Below are 15,342 nucleotides of genomic sequence, written 5' to 3' on the forward strand. Positions count from 1 at the left end.
GTTTCGGCAAATGTGATATTTACGACAAAAAATAAGTGGGCAGACGGTATTATTGAATCTCGGCATTAATTCCGTGCGGAAACTAATGCTGGGCGATATTATGGGCGTTGATTTCACCCATTCTGACGATTCCGCCCAAAAAAGGTGGGCAGGAGATAATATTTTTTCCCGGCATTAAGCACATGGGGAAAGTAACGCTTGGCGATAAGTTTCCGAAAAATGTCAGTCAGTTTCCATTTTGTGGCTAAACAGGCAATATATAGGCGTTATACGTCAATTTCAGCGGTAAAATGGACGTTAAGTGGAAAATCTAGCCCCTGGAGTTTCAAACACGGTTAATTATTTTTATTGTAAAGCAGTTTAAATCTGTAAGGCACAAGCCTCTGGTAATTTACAGTGTTTTGAAATCAATAGTCATTCTAAAGCAGATATGAGACTGAAGAACTAGCTCAGAAGATACATGCATTTTGTTGAAGCTTATTTGTATTTTTTCAACAACAACAACATTTATTATTATTGTGCCTTTAACTTAGTAAAATGTCCCAAGGCACTTCACAGCAGTGTTATAAGACAAGACAGATATATTTGACACCAAGCCACATAAGAAGAAATTATGGCAGATGACCAAAAACTTGGTTAAAGAGGTAGGTTTTAAGGAGTGTCTTAAAGGAGGAAAGAGAGGTTTAGGGAGGGAGTTCCAGAGCTTAGGGCCCAAGCAGCTGAAGGCACAGCCACTGATGGTGAGCAGTTATAATCAGGGATCAAGAGGGCAACATTTGAGCAGACATCACGTGGGGTTGTGAGGCTGAAATAGATTACAGAGATAGGGAGGGGCAAGGCCATGGAGGGATTTGTAAACAAGGATGAGAATAGTGATATGTGCGGAATTCAATTTCCTGCAACAGTTTTGTTGTGAATTTATGATGATACATTATTTTGAAAGTGTTATGATGTCATTGGTACACTGGAGGTATACAGTAATCAGTATGAACATTTCTATGAATTGGGCAGTCAGGTCACACTGTACAAATACTTTCTTCATCATAGGCAGTCCCTCGGAATCGAGGAGGACTTGCTTCCACTCCCAAAGTGAGTTTTTTGATGGCTGAACAGTCCAATACGAGAGTCACAGACCCTGTTACAGGTGGGACAGACATTCGTCGAGGGAAGCTGTCGGTGGGGCTGGTTTGCCGCATGTTCCTTCCGCTTCCTGCGCTTGGCCTCTTCATGCTCTTTGTGTTGAGACTTGAAGAGCTCAACGCCCTCCCGGATGGACTTTCTCCACCTCGGGCAGTCTGCGGCCAGGGTGTCTCAGGTGTCAGTGGTGATGTCGCACTTTACCAGGGGGGATTTGAGGGTGTCCTTATAACGTTTCCGCTGTCCTCCTTTGGCTCGTTTACCATGAAGGAGCTCCGCACAAAGCATTTGCTTAGAGAATCTCGTATCTGGCATGCGGACTATGAGGCCTGCCCAGTGAAGCTGATCGAGTATGGTCAGTGCTTCAATACTGGGGATGTTAGCCTGGTTGAGGACACTGATGTTGGTGCGCCTGTCCTCCCAGGGGATTTGCAGGATCTTGCGGAGACATCGTTGGTGATATATCTCCAGCGACTTGAGGTGTCTTCTATACATCGTCCATGCCTCAGATCCATACAGGAGGGCGGATATTACTACAGCCCTGTAGATCATGAGTTTGGTGGTAGATTTGAGGGCCTGATCTTCAAACACACTTTTCCTCAGACGGCGCACTGGAGGCGATGCTGAATCTCTGCATCAATGTCTGCCTTTGTTGATAAGAGGCTCCCGAGATATGGGAAATGGTCCACGTTGTCCAGGGCCGCGCCTTGGATAGTGATGATCGGAGGGCAGTGCTGTGCGGTGGTGACAGGCTGGTGGAGGACCTTTGTCTTACGGATGTCAAGCGTAAGACACATGCTTTCATATGCCTCAGTGAATACATTGACTAGATCCTGGAGTTCAGCCTCTGAATGTGCACAGACGCAGGCGTCGTCCGCGTACTGCAGCTCAATGATAGAGGTTGGGGTGATCTTGGACGTGGCCTGGAGGCGGCGTAGGTTAAACAGTTTCCCACTGGTTCTGTAGTTTAGTTCCACTCCAGCGGGGAGCTTGTTGATTGTGAGGTGGAGCATGACAGCGAGGAAGATTGAGAAGAGGGTTGGAGCGATAACACACCCCTCTTTGACCCCGGTCCAGAAATGGATTGGTCTGTAATGGATCCGTTGGTAAGGATCATGGCCTGCATGTCATCGTGAAGCAGGTGAAGGATGTTGACACACTTTTGGGGGCATCTGAAAGGGAGGAGGACGCTCCATGGACCCTCACGATTGACAGTGTAATACTTTATTAAAGTTGCACTAATTGACAAATCTGAAGATTTGAAATTCCATGAAAAATATGTTCTTAAGTTGAATGCAATTAAGGGAATATTCATGTCAGGTCTATGATTTTAAGGAACCATCATGGTCAATTTCCAATATAATGTCAGTATCCTAACTCAGAGTTTTACCTTATTGCCCTGACAATGAAGCTGATTACCACTTAGTACAAAAAACTGATCCTGGATAACCTTGCTTCACTGAATGCTGCCACAGCAGACTCTCCAGACTTGATAAACAGAATGTACTGGGATGATTGACATTTTTCTTTTAATCCCAAAATGTTCATACCTGTACTTTATAATCCTTCAAGGTTGAATCCAGCATCTCCAGGTCATGCAAAAGTGAGCAAGATCAGACTTTTCAAAACAGAGAAGTTACTTTCTCTAATATTTTTATGTGGTGAAAATCGACATCCGAGTGAGAAAAAAGTAATCTCACAGGAATCAGTACCTACGTCTAGGGAACTGTACAAAAAGTTGTCAACATATTTTACTTTTTAACAAATGACAGTATTGACATTTGAAAACTGAATGTTCCTGTTCCCTACTGATCAGATTTGGATAGCACTGTATGTTTGGGAAGATAACTGTAGACATAGGCTCAATTTTCCCCAATGATTTGCACCGTTTTTTTGGAGTAGGCTGGTTTTTTTGGCGTATTGAGTTAAATTTTTGGCGTATTTTTTTTTCAAACTTTCTCCCTGCGATCTGCGACGGCGCAACGGACTTAGTCACGATTTTTCTAGGCCAGTTTTTTTTTCATTATTTATCACCGACAGACAATACATTAAAATGCATGACATTATATACATTGCATTACATGGCCCCAACATTACAGTACATTATATTACATTACATTACATGACCGCAACACAGACCAGGGATAATGATGAACCTACCATCCTGTGTCAAGGGATCAGCACCACCGTGGGTGGTTGCATGGTTGTGCTCACCCACCAAGGATAAGGCACGCTGCTCCAGCCCACTTAGCTCCAGGACTTCTGGTGGGCCTCCCCCCGTGCGCCGCTGCTCGGCGTCGTTGGCTGACAATTTCTTCTGCAGAAATGAAATTAACAATCTTTAACCCATTAACACATCTGATGCGCACACACACACACACACACACTAGTCCTTAGTTTAATGTCCCATTAATGTCCAATTAAGCAGCACGTGGTTCTTGAGGAAGATCTCTAAGTACAGTACCAAAAATATATCGTAATATGATCATTGATCATAACAAGATCATTCATGGCAAATATGGTGTGACACTAAGCCTAGATTTACATTGTAAGTGGTAAGGGAGTGCATCAATAAAATCATTACTTACTCTGGCTGTGGCAACGATGTCATTCCACATCCTCCTACATTGGTGTCCATCCCTCACGACGGCCTCTCCTATTTCCGTCCAGATTTGCTGGTAAATGACCGGCGGTGGCTTCCCACGACCATCCCTGTTAAGGTCCCTGCCTCAACCTCAGAAACAAATGCTTGCAGATCATGGTCACTAAACCGCTGTGACCTCAGCCTCCCTACATCTAGCAGATTTTTCTTTTGGGCTTTCTTCTGCATGATTTGATGTTTTATTGTTAGATTATAAAGTTTTTTTCTCTCTCCCTATCTCTCTACACTCTGTTCTTTGTTCTCACCTATCTATCTATTATTCAGTCACTTTTCCTGCTTTCTCCTTTCTCTTTTCTCTTTTCTCAAATTCTCTTTTCTGTCGAACGTCTGTCTAGGGTTGGGGCAATGTCATGCAGTATCTCCTCCCTCTCAGTCCCACTCTCTTTTTCCCCACAATTGACCCCGGAATTGTGAGGAAAAACCACCATTGAAAAAAAAAGAAAAAAACAAAATCGTGCAAGTGCAGAAGTCCATTCTTTTGGCGATTAAGAAAAAAATCGATCTTGATCGACTATACTGCCCACTACATACCACTCCTGCTTACCACCCAGAAAAAAAATCATCAAATTAGCGATCCTTGATCTTAGCAGTACGTGGACGGTAAAAAAAACCTCGTACCACCGGAATATCGCCGAGAAACGGGCGGTGGCGATACTTGTTAAATTTTGGGCCCTAAGGATTTAAAAATGAGGTAAAAGACATCAAAGATTCCATGACGCTATTCAGGAAAGGATGGACAGGCTGGGTCTCTTTTCTTTTGAAAAAAGAAGGCTGAGGGGTGACCTAATAGAGATCTTTAAAATTATGAAAGGTTTTGATAGAGTGGATAAAGAGAGAATGTTTCCATTTGTGGGGAAGAACATATTTAGAAGCCATCAATATGAGCTAGTCACCAAGAAATCCGATTGGGAATTCAGAAGAAATTTCTTTACCCAAAGAGTGGCGAAAATGCGGAACTCACTACCACAGGGAGTGGTTGAAGCGAATAGTATGACGCATTTAAGGGGAGGCTGGACAAGCATATGAGGGAGAAGGGAATAGAGGGCTATGCTGATAGATTTAGATGAGGAAATACGGGAGGAAGCTTGAGTGGAGCATAAACGCCGGCATTGACTGGTTGAGCCGAATGGCCTATTTCTGTGCCATATACCCTATGTAATCCTATGTAAATAGATAGTGCACATCTCTATATAACACCAATTTTTAGTGGTAAGAGAACATGGGTAACAATCTTTGCTTTGTCCTAACATTGGAACCATTCTAAGTTCCAGAACTTCCAATGAGTCCATCTAGACACTATTAAAATGGGGGTTCTCATTGGACAACAGTTATACTACCACCAGTGTGGCTTCTTGAAAGGGATCTAACACTGTTTATCTTCAGTGCGCTTAGGCAACAGATCAGGACCTGACTTATGAGTTATGTTGCTATTTTCACATTGTTGCACACCCAAAACTACTTTACTTCAATGCAGAAGTGCACTGTAATGGTGCAATTACTCAGCAATTCACAATTTGATCACAATAACTGATTAATAACACCTTTTGAGGTGCCCAACTTTAAAAAAAAAAGACAAAATTCAGGGTTTCAAAAAGCCCAATTAATAAATAAAGTAAGTAAATCTGTAAGCAACAGAGAGAATAGATAATAACATTTTAAAAATACTATACATATTGCTATTTTTGGTACAAACACATACGTTTATTTGCAAACCTAAACCTATAGGGATGAAAATTGGTTTCGGGCCTGAGATGGATGATATGTTTGGAGCCCATGCCAGAAGCCGTAGGCCCAAAGCCTGTCCTAAATTGAGCCTAAGACCTCATCAGCATATTTACAGTGAGCTGTGGGCACCAATTGGGCATCCAAGGGCAGCTTGCTGGTTTGAAGATGACGAATTTGGGCCGGCTTGCTTCACTGCCAATGGCCCTTAGGTAAGCCCAAGGAGGGGGAAGGAGAATGGGAGGAGGGATGGGCAGACTAACACCAGCCTGCAGTAGTGATGTGGAGCTGGGATGAGCATTCCTGAATCCCCCCACCCTCTCCAGCTCCACAGAAAGGTGCATTTAAAAGAAAATACTTAACTTTTTTTGTGACGGCCTCCAGCACTCCCTTTAAGGTTAGTCTGCTGAAGAACTGGAAACCCGAGCGGCTCATGCTCAGTCCTAAAAGATTTTTGGGAGAGGTTTTGAAAGCGGTGTTTTATTAATATATGCAATGGACCTAATGGCTATTTTACACAGCCGTGAGGGATGACTGAATATCACCCGAAACAAAATGACTTTGATGTATTTCAGGTTCCCTTGGTGTAATGTATTTCCTTCATGGGTTCTTTGCTTAAGCATTCAGAGCAACACATTGCTATTAAGAACTAGTTGGTTTATTAACAAAGATTTAACAATCGCATTACAGTTCATCCACTAGGCTCACAATCGCATACCTCATGGTGGATGACCTAGACCCAATTGATTGGGGTTTTATTGAGTCTTGTGTACATCACGTGATTGGCTGAGCCACTCACAGTGCGACAGCTCAACAAACCTGTGAGCATACTTCCAGGTGCATACATTACACTTGGCGTGTGAGAGACCTGGGGAAATTGGTGTTGCTTGCCTCCATTTTTCACCCGAAAAATGGACACAGTGGAGTGCAATTTCTACCCCATATTTACTAGCTAAGAAAATGGATAATTCATGGAAATCAGGCGAAACATTGGTTAAAAAAAAATAGGAAAATGAAATCAAAAAAGATCACACAAACTGACCGATGGTTCCAGATGACTTGTTACACATTTCAATTAATCTTTTAGTCGAGGATCCTGTTTACATACATGCAGACGCCTTCTGTAATACAGTCTAACTGAGAAACACTTGTGTTCCAACCCTTAGGTGTTCCTGTTGCTACTGGCACCGGTACCTTAATCATCACGATGCTGGATGTGAACGATAACCCACCCTCTGTTTATCCAACTGTAGCAAAGTTCTGCGAGGATTCAAAAGATCTCAATGTAGCTATCTTGGGAGCAACAGACAAAGATCTCCACCCAAATGCAGATCCATTCAAATTTCAGTTGGGCAAGCAACCTGGAATTGAAAAAACCTGGAAGGTCACTCAAGTAAACAGTAAGAGACTTTTGTTTTGATTTCTGAACAGGCGGTTAAGGAATATGTCAGTACGATGACGTGATGTTCCAAACCATTGATGATGTGCAGTACCAAGTAATAGGATGCAAGTTGATGCCTGCAATTCTTGACACGCTTTCTTATTTTGACAACAACTTAATGAAGAGATGTAAAGCAGAGGCCAGTCACCTCCTCCTCACAAAGATGGAGAAAAATCAATATCCTAGTAACCCTCAGCCACTCTCCTACAGTCCCTAGCAATTTGGTCACGCACAGGTGATCTGTTTACTTTTTAGGCCAAGCAATAAGTCTTGGCACTGAAAGGTGAACAGACCTAGCATAACAACATAGGTAATGTTGTTAAACTACATTTTTTTCTATCACTTATATAAAACTTCCATCAGCATTATAATAATGGCAAAGGGCACTTTGGGTTCTTTCTTCTCAGGCATGAAGACATTTTTCAAACTGCCCTCAAGGCAGGGGTCCTTCAGGTGATGAAGTACAGGAATGGAGGTTTTTTTCTTTTGTGCCAAGTATAAGCAGCATGAAGTGTACTTTTACCGAGGCCATTCATCAGATGCAATATATCAGTCCATTACTCTCCTATTGTTATGACAAACTCAGTAAAACACCCCGTCGGGTCATTTTAACCCCAAAAACAATGCGTTTGGATGGGGTGGGAAGTTTTAAAAAAATGTTAATTTTCAACCCGCCTCAAACCTGCCCACTTCTAGTTTTAACGGAAGCAGGATGGGGGTGTGGGTGAGCAACCTGCTCAGGAGGCAGGTCGGTCATCGAAAGCATTTAAGGAGACTGCATGCCTTCATTTTAACAGGCTTTCTGCTTTTAACTTGTATCAACTGAAAGGAGGTGAGAAAGGCTGGATCCATAAGATAAGTACCTTTACAGCACTGCTTGTGGGCTAGGAGGAGAAGGAGTATGTCCTCCCTGCCCAACAATCTACCCTATAAATCCACCCCTTTCTCCTCCCCCTCCCCCCCCCCCCCCCACACTGTGATCTGTTCGATCCCCCAATCTCCACTATCTCTGACCCACCTCACTCCCCCCAATCATCGAGCCCCCACCACCATGATCTCTGACCCCACCCTGAAATTTCCCCCCCCCCCCCGTGACCATGCTTTGCCAATGTGTGAATCAGGCTGGCTGTCCTGATGTAGAAAATACTGCAGGTTATTCGGAAAAACCCGCACTTCCGGGTCTCCCATCCATAACTCCAACCCCCAGCCCCGCTCCAAACGTGCAGCTTGATAAATATCAGAGCCTCTATTTGTGATGTGGATTTTCAGAGTGAAATTGTCAAAATAAAAGACAAATCCTGATAAATGATGAACAATTGGCCAATGAATTGCCGTACCAGAATGAACATTGTACTTGGTTGGAATTTTTAGAAACAGCAGGCCGAAATAGCAAATTTGATAAACTTCCCATCATAGCCCAAAGAAAAGATATGACAAGAACTGAACAAAAGCCTTGCACAAAACTACTCAGAATTCGAAAATTATATGATGTTTCTAGGCATATTTCAGTAGATTCTGTGGACTGACTCTTATTTAACACTGAATAGGAAAAATGAATAATTAAACATGTTATGCTTGAATCTGGGAGTAAAGTGGAAGTAGTTTGGCATATCAAGATATTTGCCTGTCAGGATTATCTTTGGCTCAAGTTCGCCTTTTCTAAATAGACCAATAAGGAGAAACACTGTTGCCCCAGGTCATCAAGAAAAAACAAGCAAGGGTGCCTCTTTTTTGAGGGTCACAACCAATAAAGAACTAGGCCATAAAAGAAACCCAAGGAATCTTATAAACCTAAATAATATTATTCCCGATGTCGACTATGCACTTCAGTCCCTGCCGTGCCTACCGGTCACGGAAGGCCTTAAGCATACCAGCGGACACCGCGTGCTCTTTCTCCAGGGCCTCTCAGGTGTGGACAAGACAGCGGAAGAGAGGCAGGCAGCCAGTGCAATCCACGGGCCATATCCAGCCAGAAGGCCAGCTTGGGTAAGCCCTGGAGCAGGCCCACAAGGAGGTCCTCCATCCTGAAGTATGTGTTCATCTGGAGTTGACTATATTGCTAATTGATGATCAATCAGCACCAATCTACGAAGCAGAAGAGCTTCATTGAGGGAAGCAGGGCAAAGATAAATACTGACAACATAAACAAAAACTGTAAAGAAATACTGTAGATCCAGAAGCCATGTTGAATGTCCTTGATGAATCCTTCACCATTGTCTCCATCTCGGTGATCATATAGAGTAGCTCATGATCACTTTTGAGCATTTTACCTATAAGTGGTGAAACGAATGGGTCTATAGGTCTCTGGTACTGCCTTGTCACCATTTTCAAAATTTGGAACTATTTGAGCGTTCTTCCAATCCAAGGAAACAGTTCCTATCTCGAGGGAGTTATTTAAGATACAAGCAAAGGACTCGCAAAGCACATGGTCCATTCTTTTAAGGACCCTTGTTTGGATGTCATTTAGGCCAGCAGCCTGATCAATTTTGAGCATCTTATTGATATATCTTCAGCTACTTCAATATTTTCAATTTTGTTGTCAATAGTGCAATGTACTACTGATAGTTGAGCATCATCTTCAAGAGTAAAGACTGATGTGAAGTAATCATTTAATACCTCTTTCATGCTTTGGGTATCCATGAAAATCTTTCCTTGGGGATCTTTCACTTTTGCTATGCAGTATCAAGCCTCAAGCATTTCCAAGATAGATATATCACTCCTGTTATCTAAAATATTCTACTCCTACAGATCTTCCCTCCCAAACTTTCTCCTCTTCTTGTGAATCCCTCCCTTCATCTCACCATTGGCATCCATGCTTTTAACTTATATCCCAGTCTTGGAGTTCCATCCCTAAACTCCTCCATCTCACCACCTTCCTTTCTTCCTTAAAGACCCTCCTTATACCTACCTCTTTAGCCAGGTTTTGGTCACACCTTCAAATCTTCCCTTCTTTGGCTCAGCATCTATTTTCCTCATTAAATGCCTTGGAACATGTTTCTATATTAAGCAAGTTATATAAATGTTCCCTTTACTCTGCCCCAACAATGGAAGAAGATTTCATCTATGTCCTGTGGCTAACAAAATCCTTACAAAAGAATTTACAATTTCACAATACATTACATCCAATCAGTCTTGCCCTCAGGATCTGAAGGATTCTTTGCTGCTGCACTGACAATTACTTCAATTTCTGAATGAAACTGCCAAAATTAGTGTCAATTTAGATTTGATTGTTTTTCTGCTGTTGGCTCATATGGCGTGCAAACTGTGTTGAGATAGTTCAATATTTTGTGTACTTTTAAACTCAATCTACTCCTGCTCCTAATTCTTATGTTCTTGCATAAAAGAACACAAGGATGGACACCTATCGACTTTTTCTATTGAAACTCTCTGCCTTTTTTTTTGCAAAGAAACATCAACAACACATTACTATAAGAGCACAAACTAATAATACCAGTTCAGTTCAGTATGATAGGTATGACAAATTGAAACACCTGTGAACTCATCCCTTTTTGGCATGGAAGCAAGTCATCCTCGCTTCAAGGGACTGCCCATGATGATGATGATAGGTATGGAATCTGTATATCTTTACAAAAAAGCCTTCACTCTTTTCAAAAGACTATAAAAAGTGCAGGGCCATTTTCTCCCTCGTGAATGTATTACAACAACCTCTCCATGAGTCTCTAGTATATGCCTGAGTAAGGACAAATTGAGTTTCTGGACAACAGGAGTTAATCTTCTGTAACATTTTCACTTTTGTAAAAAAAAAATGGCTCATTAAACAAAATAACATGACACCTCTGAGGTTTTCATAGGAACATATGACCCCTCAAGCCTGCTCTGCATTCAACAAGATCATGGCTGATCTTTGACCTCAACTCCACTTTCCCGCCTGATTCCCAAATCCCTTGATTCCCTTAGAGTGCAAAACTCTATCTATCTCAACCTTGAATATATTCAATGACTGAGCATCCATAGCTCGCTGGGGCAGAGAATTTCAAAGATTCACAACCATCCGAGTGTAGAAATTTCCCACATCTCAATCCTAAATGGCTGATCCCCTTATCCTAAGACTATGCCCCCCAGTTCTAGACTCTGCACCCAAGGGAAACAGCCATCAAACCCTGTCAAGCCCTCTCAAAATCTTATATGTTTCAATTAGATCACCTCTCATCCAAACTACTCAATCCCTCCACATAGGACAACTCTCTCATCACAGGAATCAATCCAGTGAACCTTTGTTGCCTCACTCCCCTGAAGGCAGGTCCAGGTGTGGTCTCATCAAAACCCTGTACCATTTCAGCAAGACTTCCTTATTCCAACCTTCTTGCAATAAAGGCCAACATATCATTTGCCTTCCTAATTGTTTGTTGTACCTGCATGTTAATTTTCTGTGTTTTGTGTACCTAGCTTCCTGTTTGGCAGGTACTTGAAAAGTTAATTTCTTTTGAGATTTGTGATCCCAATAACTGGAAGTTCATATCCTGAATTAATTACATTTCTTTCACGTCTGGAAATTAAAGGGGTCATTTTGACTTTGAACGATAGTGTCAAATGTGCGATATTGGCTCTGCTACCCGTTAAACACCTCTCTTGAAAAAGTGTTCCATTTACCAGCATTGATATCTCTCTCTTTGATGAAGAAAGGAAAATCACAGTTATATATTAGGAACAAAATTCACATTATTGTTCTGTTCTTTTAGGCACCCATGCTCAACTCAGCCTCCTGCATGCACTGAAAAGAGCAAACTACAATTTGCCAATTGTAGTGACGGATGGCGGAAAGCCCCCACTGACCAATAGTACAGATGTTCTAGTGCAAGTCTGCTCCTGCAAGAAGAACAAAATGGACTGCAGCACAGCCAACTCTCTCCACATCAGCATCACGCTCCTCTTGGTCTCTTTCATCACATTGTTCTGTGAGTTTGTTTAAATAGTTTTTTCTCATGGTGATTTATATTAACTAGCATCATTCATTGTTGTTTCCACTTATTGAGATTGTAGTTTAGATTTGTTATGGGTCAGTTCTATGTACTAATCATACATAACGTAACACAATCAATGAACTCTGAAGATATTCCCCATAGTTCAATTCATAATTTAAAATCTGGGATTGTAGATTTTTGCTAGACAAGGGTTTAAAAGATATGGAACCAAGGCAGGTTGATGGAGTTAAGATATAGTTCAGCCATGATCTTATTCAATGGCGGAACAGGCTCAAGGGGCTGAATGGCCAACTCCTGCTCCAATGTTCCTCATAAATTTGCTTTAACATTTTAACTGTCATCCTCATAAATGATTATTTCTGTGACATGTCAGCAAAATTATGGTAGTTATTAGTTTTTAATATGAATGGGTAAATGAGAAATTTCATAATTAGGGTTAAAGTGTACAACAAGGCATGTATTTATCTATGTGTTTCAACATGCGCATCACATCTCTAGAGAGAGAGTATCTAGGCTTGAAATTACTGTTGGTAGCTAATTAATGTTTAATGCATTCATATAATATTCCTCTATTTGATGGAGGTGTTAGTCCATTTATTTTAAACAAGCAAAAGCCTCTGTTAAAACAAGAGAACAGAGAAATTTAATATGGACACATTAAATGTTCATCTGCTTATATTCTAATATAGTAGGCTCTAGGTTCAGGATGTAACGTATGTCTGATTCCAAACTGGAAATTGGAGAAAACAATTCCTGCTTGATTATTTTTAAGAAATTATTTTTCTTTTTATCTTGATCTTTATTTTAGTTTGTTTCTAGTTTTCTGTTTTTGTGATCTCCAAAAACTACCTTCAATGCACAGAGGTCATTGCTATGTTGAATTCAAAGTTATGGTGTTGATGCAAAACTGGCAGAGGTTGGTAATCTATTTGAGAGGACTTTTACAGTTTCAAAAGGGGAAACAGCACCTGTTTTTGAGCAATTATGGTTAATAACAATCAAAATCTTATACCCATCAATATTGTGAAAACCTTTGCCTGCAACTTCCCTGACGGTTCTGCGGTGGAAGATCACTGAAGCCTCGGAGAAATTGCAGAAGCGTCCAAAAATCCTCCATTCGCTCTGTTTCTCTGATGTTTCTGCCAATCTTCTGCTGAAGTTACAGTGGGAAATCAAGAGAACCAAGTATAAATTCTCACCCTTTGTGTCTGCAATAAAGTATGTGTACACCAGTGTGTCTGTAATACTGTATTGAACATATAATATTGCTGATTCGACTATACTGACCACATGACACCATTGACTCTCAAATCCTCACAAGAACATATAATGCAGCCATTTTATTGTACTTTATATTTACAGATAACTATTTTTAGTATTTTCCCCTAATTTTAATTTTGATTTCTGAGTCCCAACCCCAAACTCCTTCAAGTTTCTCCAAGCATGGCTACATACTGAGGTCTGGGTCTGTTCAGCCTTTATATCCAACCCAAACTCTATGTCCTTGCAACCTGGCTCGACCCAACACTGATCTCATCTGGCCTCTTCCCAGTCATCTGACCCTAAATTACATTTTCCTGACACCCGACCCCAAATTGCATGTGCTTTAGCAACCAGTCTCTCTGCCGTTGCTTCTTACTCCAACCCATTTGTTTCTCACAAGCTGCTCCCACTTTTCTCAAAGCTGGTTATCCATAAGCAACATGATGAGCGAGATATGCACGCTAGCATAAAATGTAATACAAGTTTAAGTGTGTTGCAAATATGAACTTGGTAAAGTATTAAATCTGACAGCAATTGAACACTGATGACCTTAAAAAAAACTAATATTAAACATGTTTTGCCATACCATTCCACAATAATTGTATCACAATAAGTGCTTGAAGGAAAAAAAATTGCAGGGATATGGGAAAAGAGCCAGGGAGTGGGACTAACTAGATTGCTCCTCAAAAGAGCCGGCACAGACTCGATGGGCTGAATGGCCTCCTTCTGCGCTCTACTATTCTATAATAGGTTTTAAAATATAAGCTCTACCACAACTGAATAGGCTATGGTAGGATAATGTAGACCTCATTAAGGCCCAGTAAATGAATATCAATTGGATTTATTTTCCAACGCCTTGATTAATCCAATGCTATTCCTCCTCTATCTCCATGTTTAGATGTGACTGTGAATGAACCATAAATTTCTTGACGGTTTCTGATGTCACTGTCATTTTGTGATCATTCCACAGAACATGGACACACAATGGGTCAAGGAGAGAGTGTGTTCATTATTTGTCTATGGTTTGGCACCTTCAAAAGGCCATTCAAGATCTCTTTAAATTACTCTGGCAGTTTTGGTTACTGCTGCAGCTCAGTCTCTCTCTGTTCCTTTAAGATAAATATTTTCAGTTTAATTCCTTGTGTTTTTCATTTTGTTACACGAGAGACATTTAGCATCGTCAGAGGAAACCATCCCCAGTGTAAATGGTGTGTACTACAGAACCATTTCATGATCGCAGCAAAACTTGTATTTTTCCTCCCAGTATTAGATACTAATTTTGTTGCAGCTATATGACATATCCATGCATTTACAGAAGTTCTGCTCCCGCTCAGGCAACCATGTTGCAATTTCCCTCAGCAAAGACTTGAACAGTTGTACAAGGTGCAGAAAATAAATCCCTGAATATATTGTACATTCAAAATGAACTTAAAATAACATAACAAAAATTCCACACAGACACCTATCATATTGAAGGTGAGAAGTCTACAGGCTATTTTTTAAAATGTTTTCTTCACTGAGCTTTGTGCTGTATTGAGGCTGATTCTGAACTGGTGTTACTTGATTGAAAACTTTTAAAGGGAAAAATCAGAGGCGTTTGTGCAGCATTAGCTTGTCCACACCTCTCCTAACAGTTTTAGAATAGTCCCTTAGCAATAATTCCATTGTGAAAATGAAAATTACAATCCTACTAGACAAGAACCATTCCAAACTATGGGCTCAATTTTGCCCAAAGCCGTTTTTTGGCATATTGCCAGAGTTACACCCGTTTTTCTAGGCCGCAACTGCTCCAAAATTAAATGTGCCATGTTTCCCCGCTCTATTTTTTTAAACTGGCGCCGCGCAGCCCATCCAGTAGCCTCGGGGGGTGGAGCCTAATGTCTGCACCGAAAAAACGATGTCGCCCCTTCTGCGCATGCGCAGAAAAAAGGACGTTTTTGACGTGATTCCTATGGGCGCGCATGCACAGTACAGCTCAAGGTTTGCAATCGGCCATTTTTAAAGAGTTGTGTGTGTGTGGGAGAACTTTGAGTGCTGTGTGAAAACTTTATTTATCATTGGAAAAATCAGAGCTGCCATACACAATGAAACGCAGCTCCAGGACCAAGAATTTCTTACAGGATGAAGTGGAGGCACTAGTTACTGAGATTGAGGGCAGATGGCAGGAGATGGAC

The 15,342-nt window shown here is 41.3% G+C and overlaps 1 protein-coding gene across 1 annotated transcript in view; it reads left to right on the plus strand.

Annotated features, from left to right (window-relative positions):
* Positions 1 to 15,342, plus strand: part of cdh13 (cadherin 13, H-cadherin (heart)) — a 1,269,498-nt gene that overhangs the window by 1,234,697 nt on the left and 19,459 nt on the right. The window contains exons 12-13 of the mRNA XM_070898241.1: positions 6,688 to 6,921; positions 11,663 to 11,878. Coding sequence (XP_070754342.1) covers positions 6,688 to 6,921; positions 11,663 to 11,878 — 450 coding nt within the window. The remainder of the gene's footprint in view (positions 1 to 6,687; positions 6,922 to 11,662; positions 11,879 to 15,342) is intronic.

Source organism: Pristiophorus japonicus, chromosome 13, assembly GCF_044704955.1.
Source record: "Pristiophorus japonicus isolate sPriJap1 chromosome 13, sPriJap1.hap1, whole genome shotgun sequence".
Classification (NCBI taxonomy): domain Eukaryota; kingdom Metazoa; phylum Chordata; class Chondrichthyes; family Pristiophoridae; genus Pristiophorus; species Pristiophorus japonicus.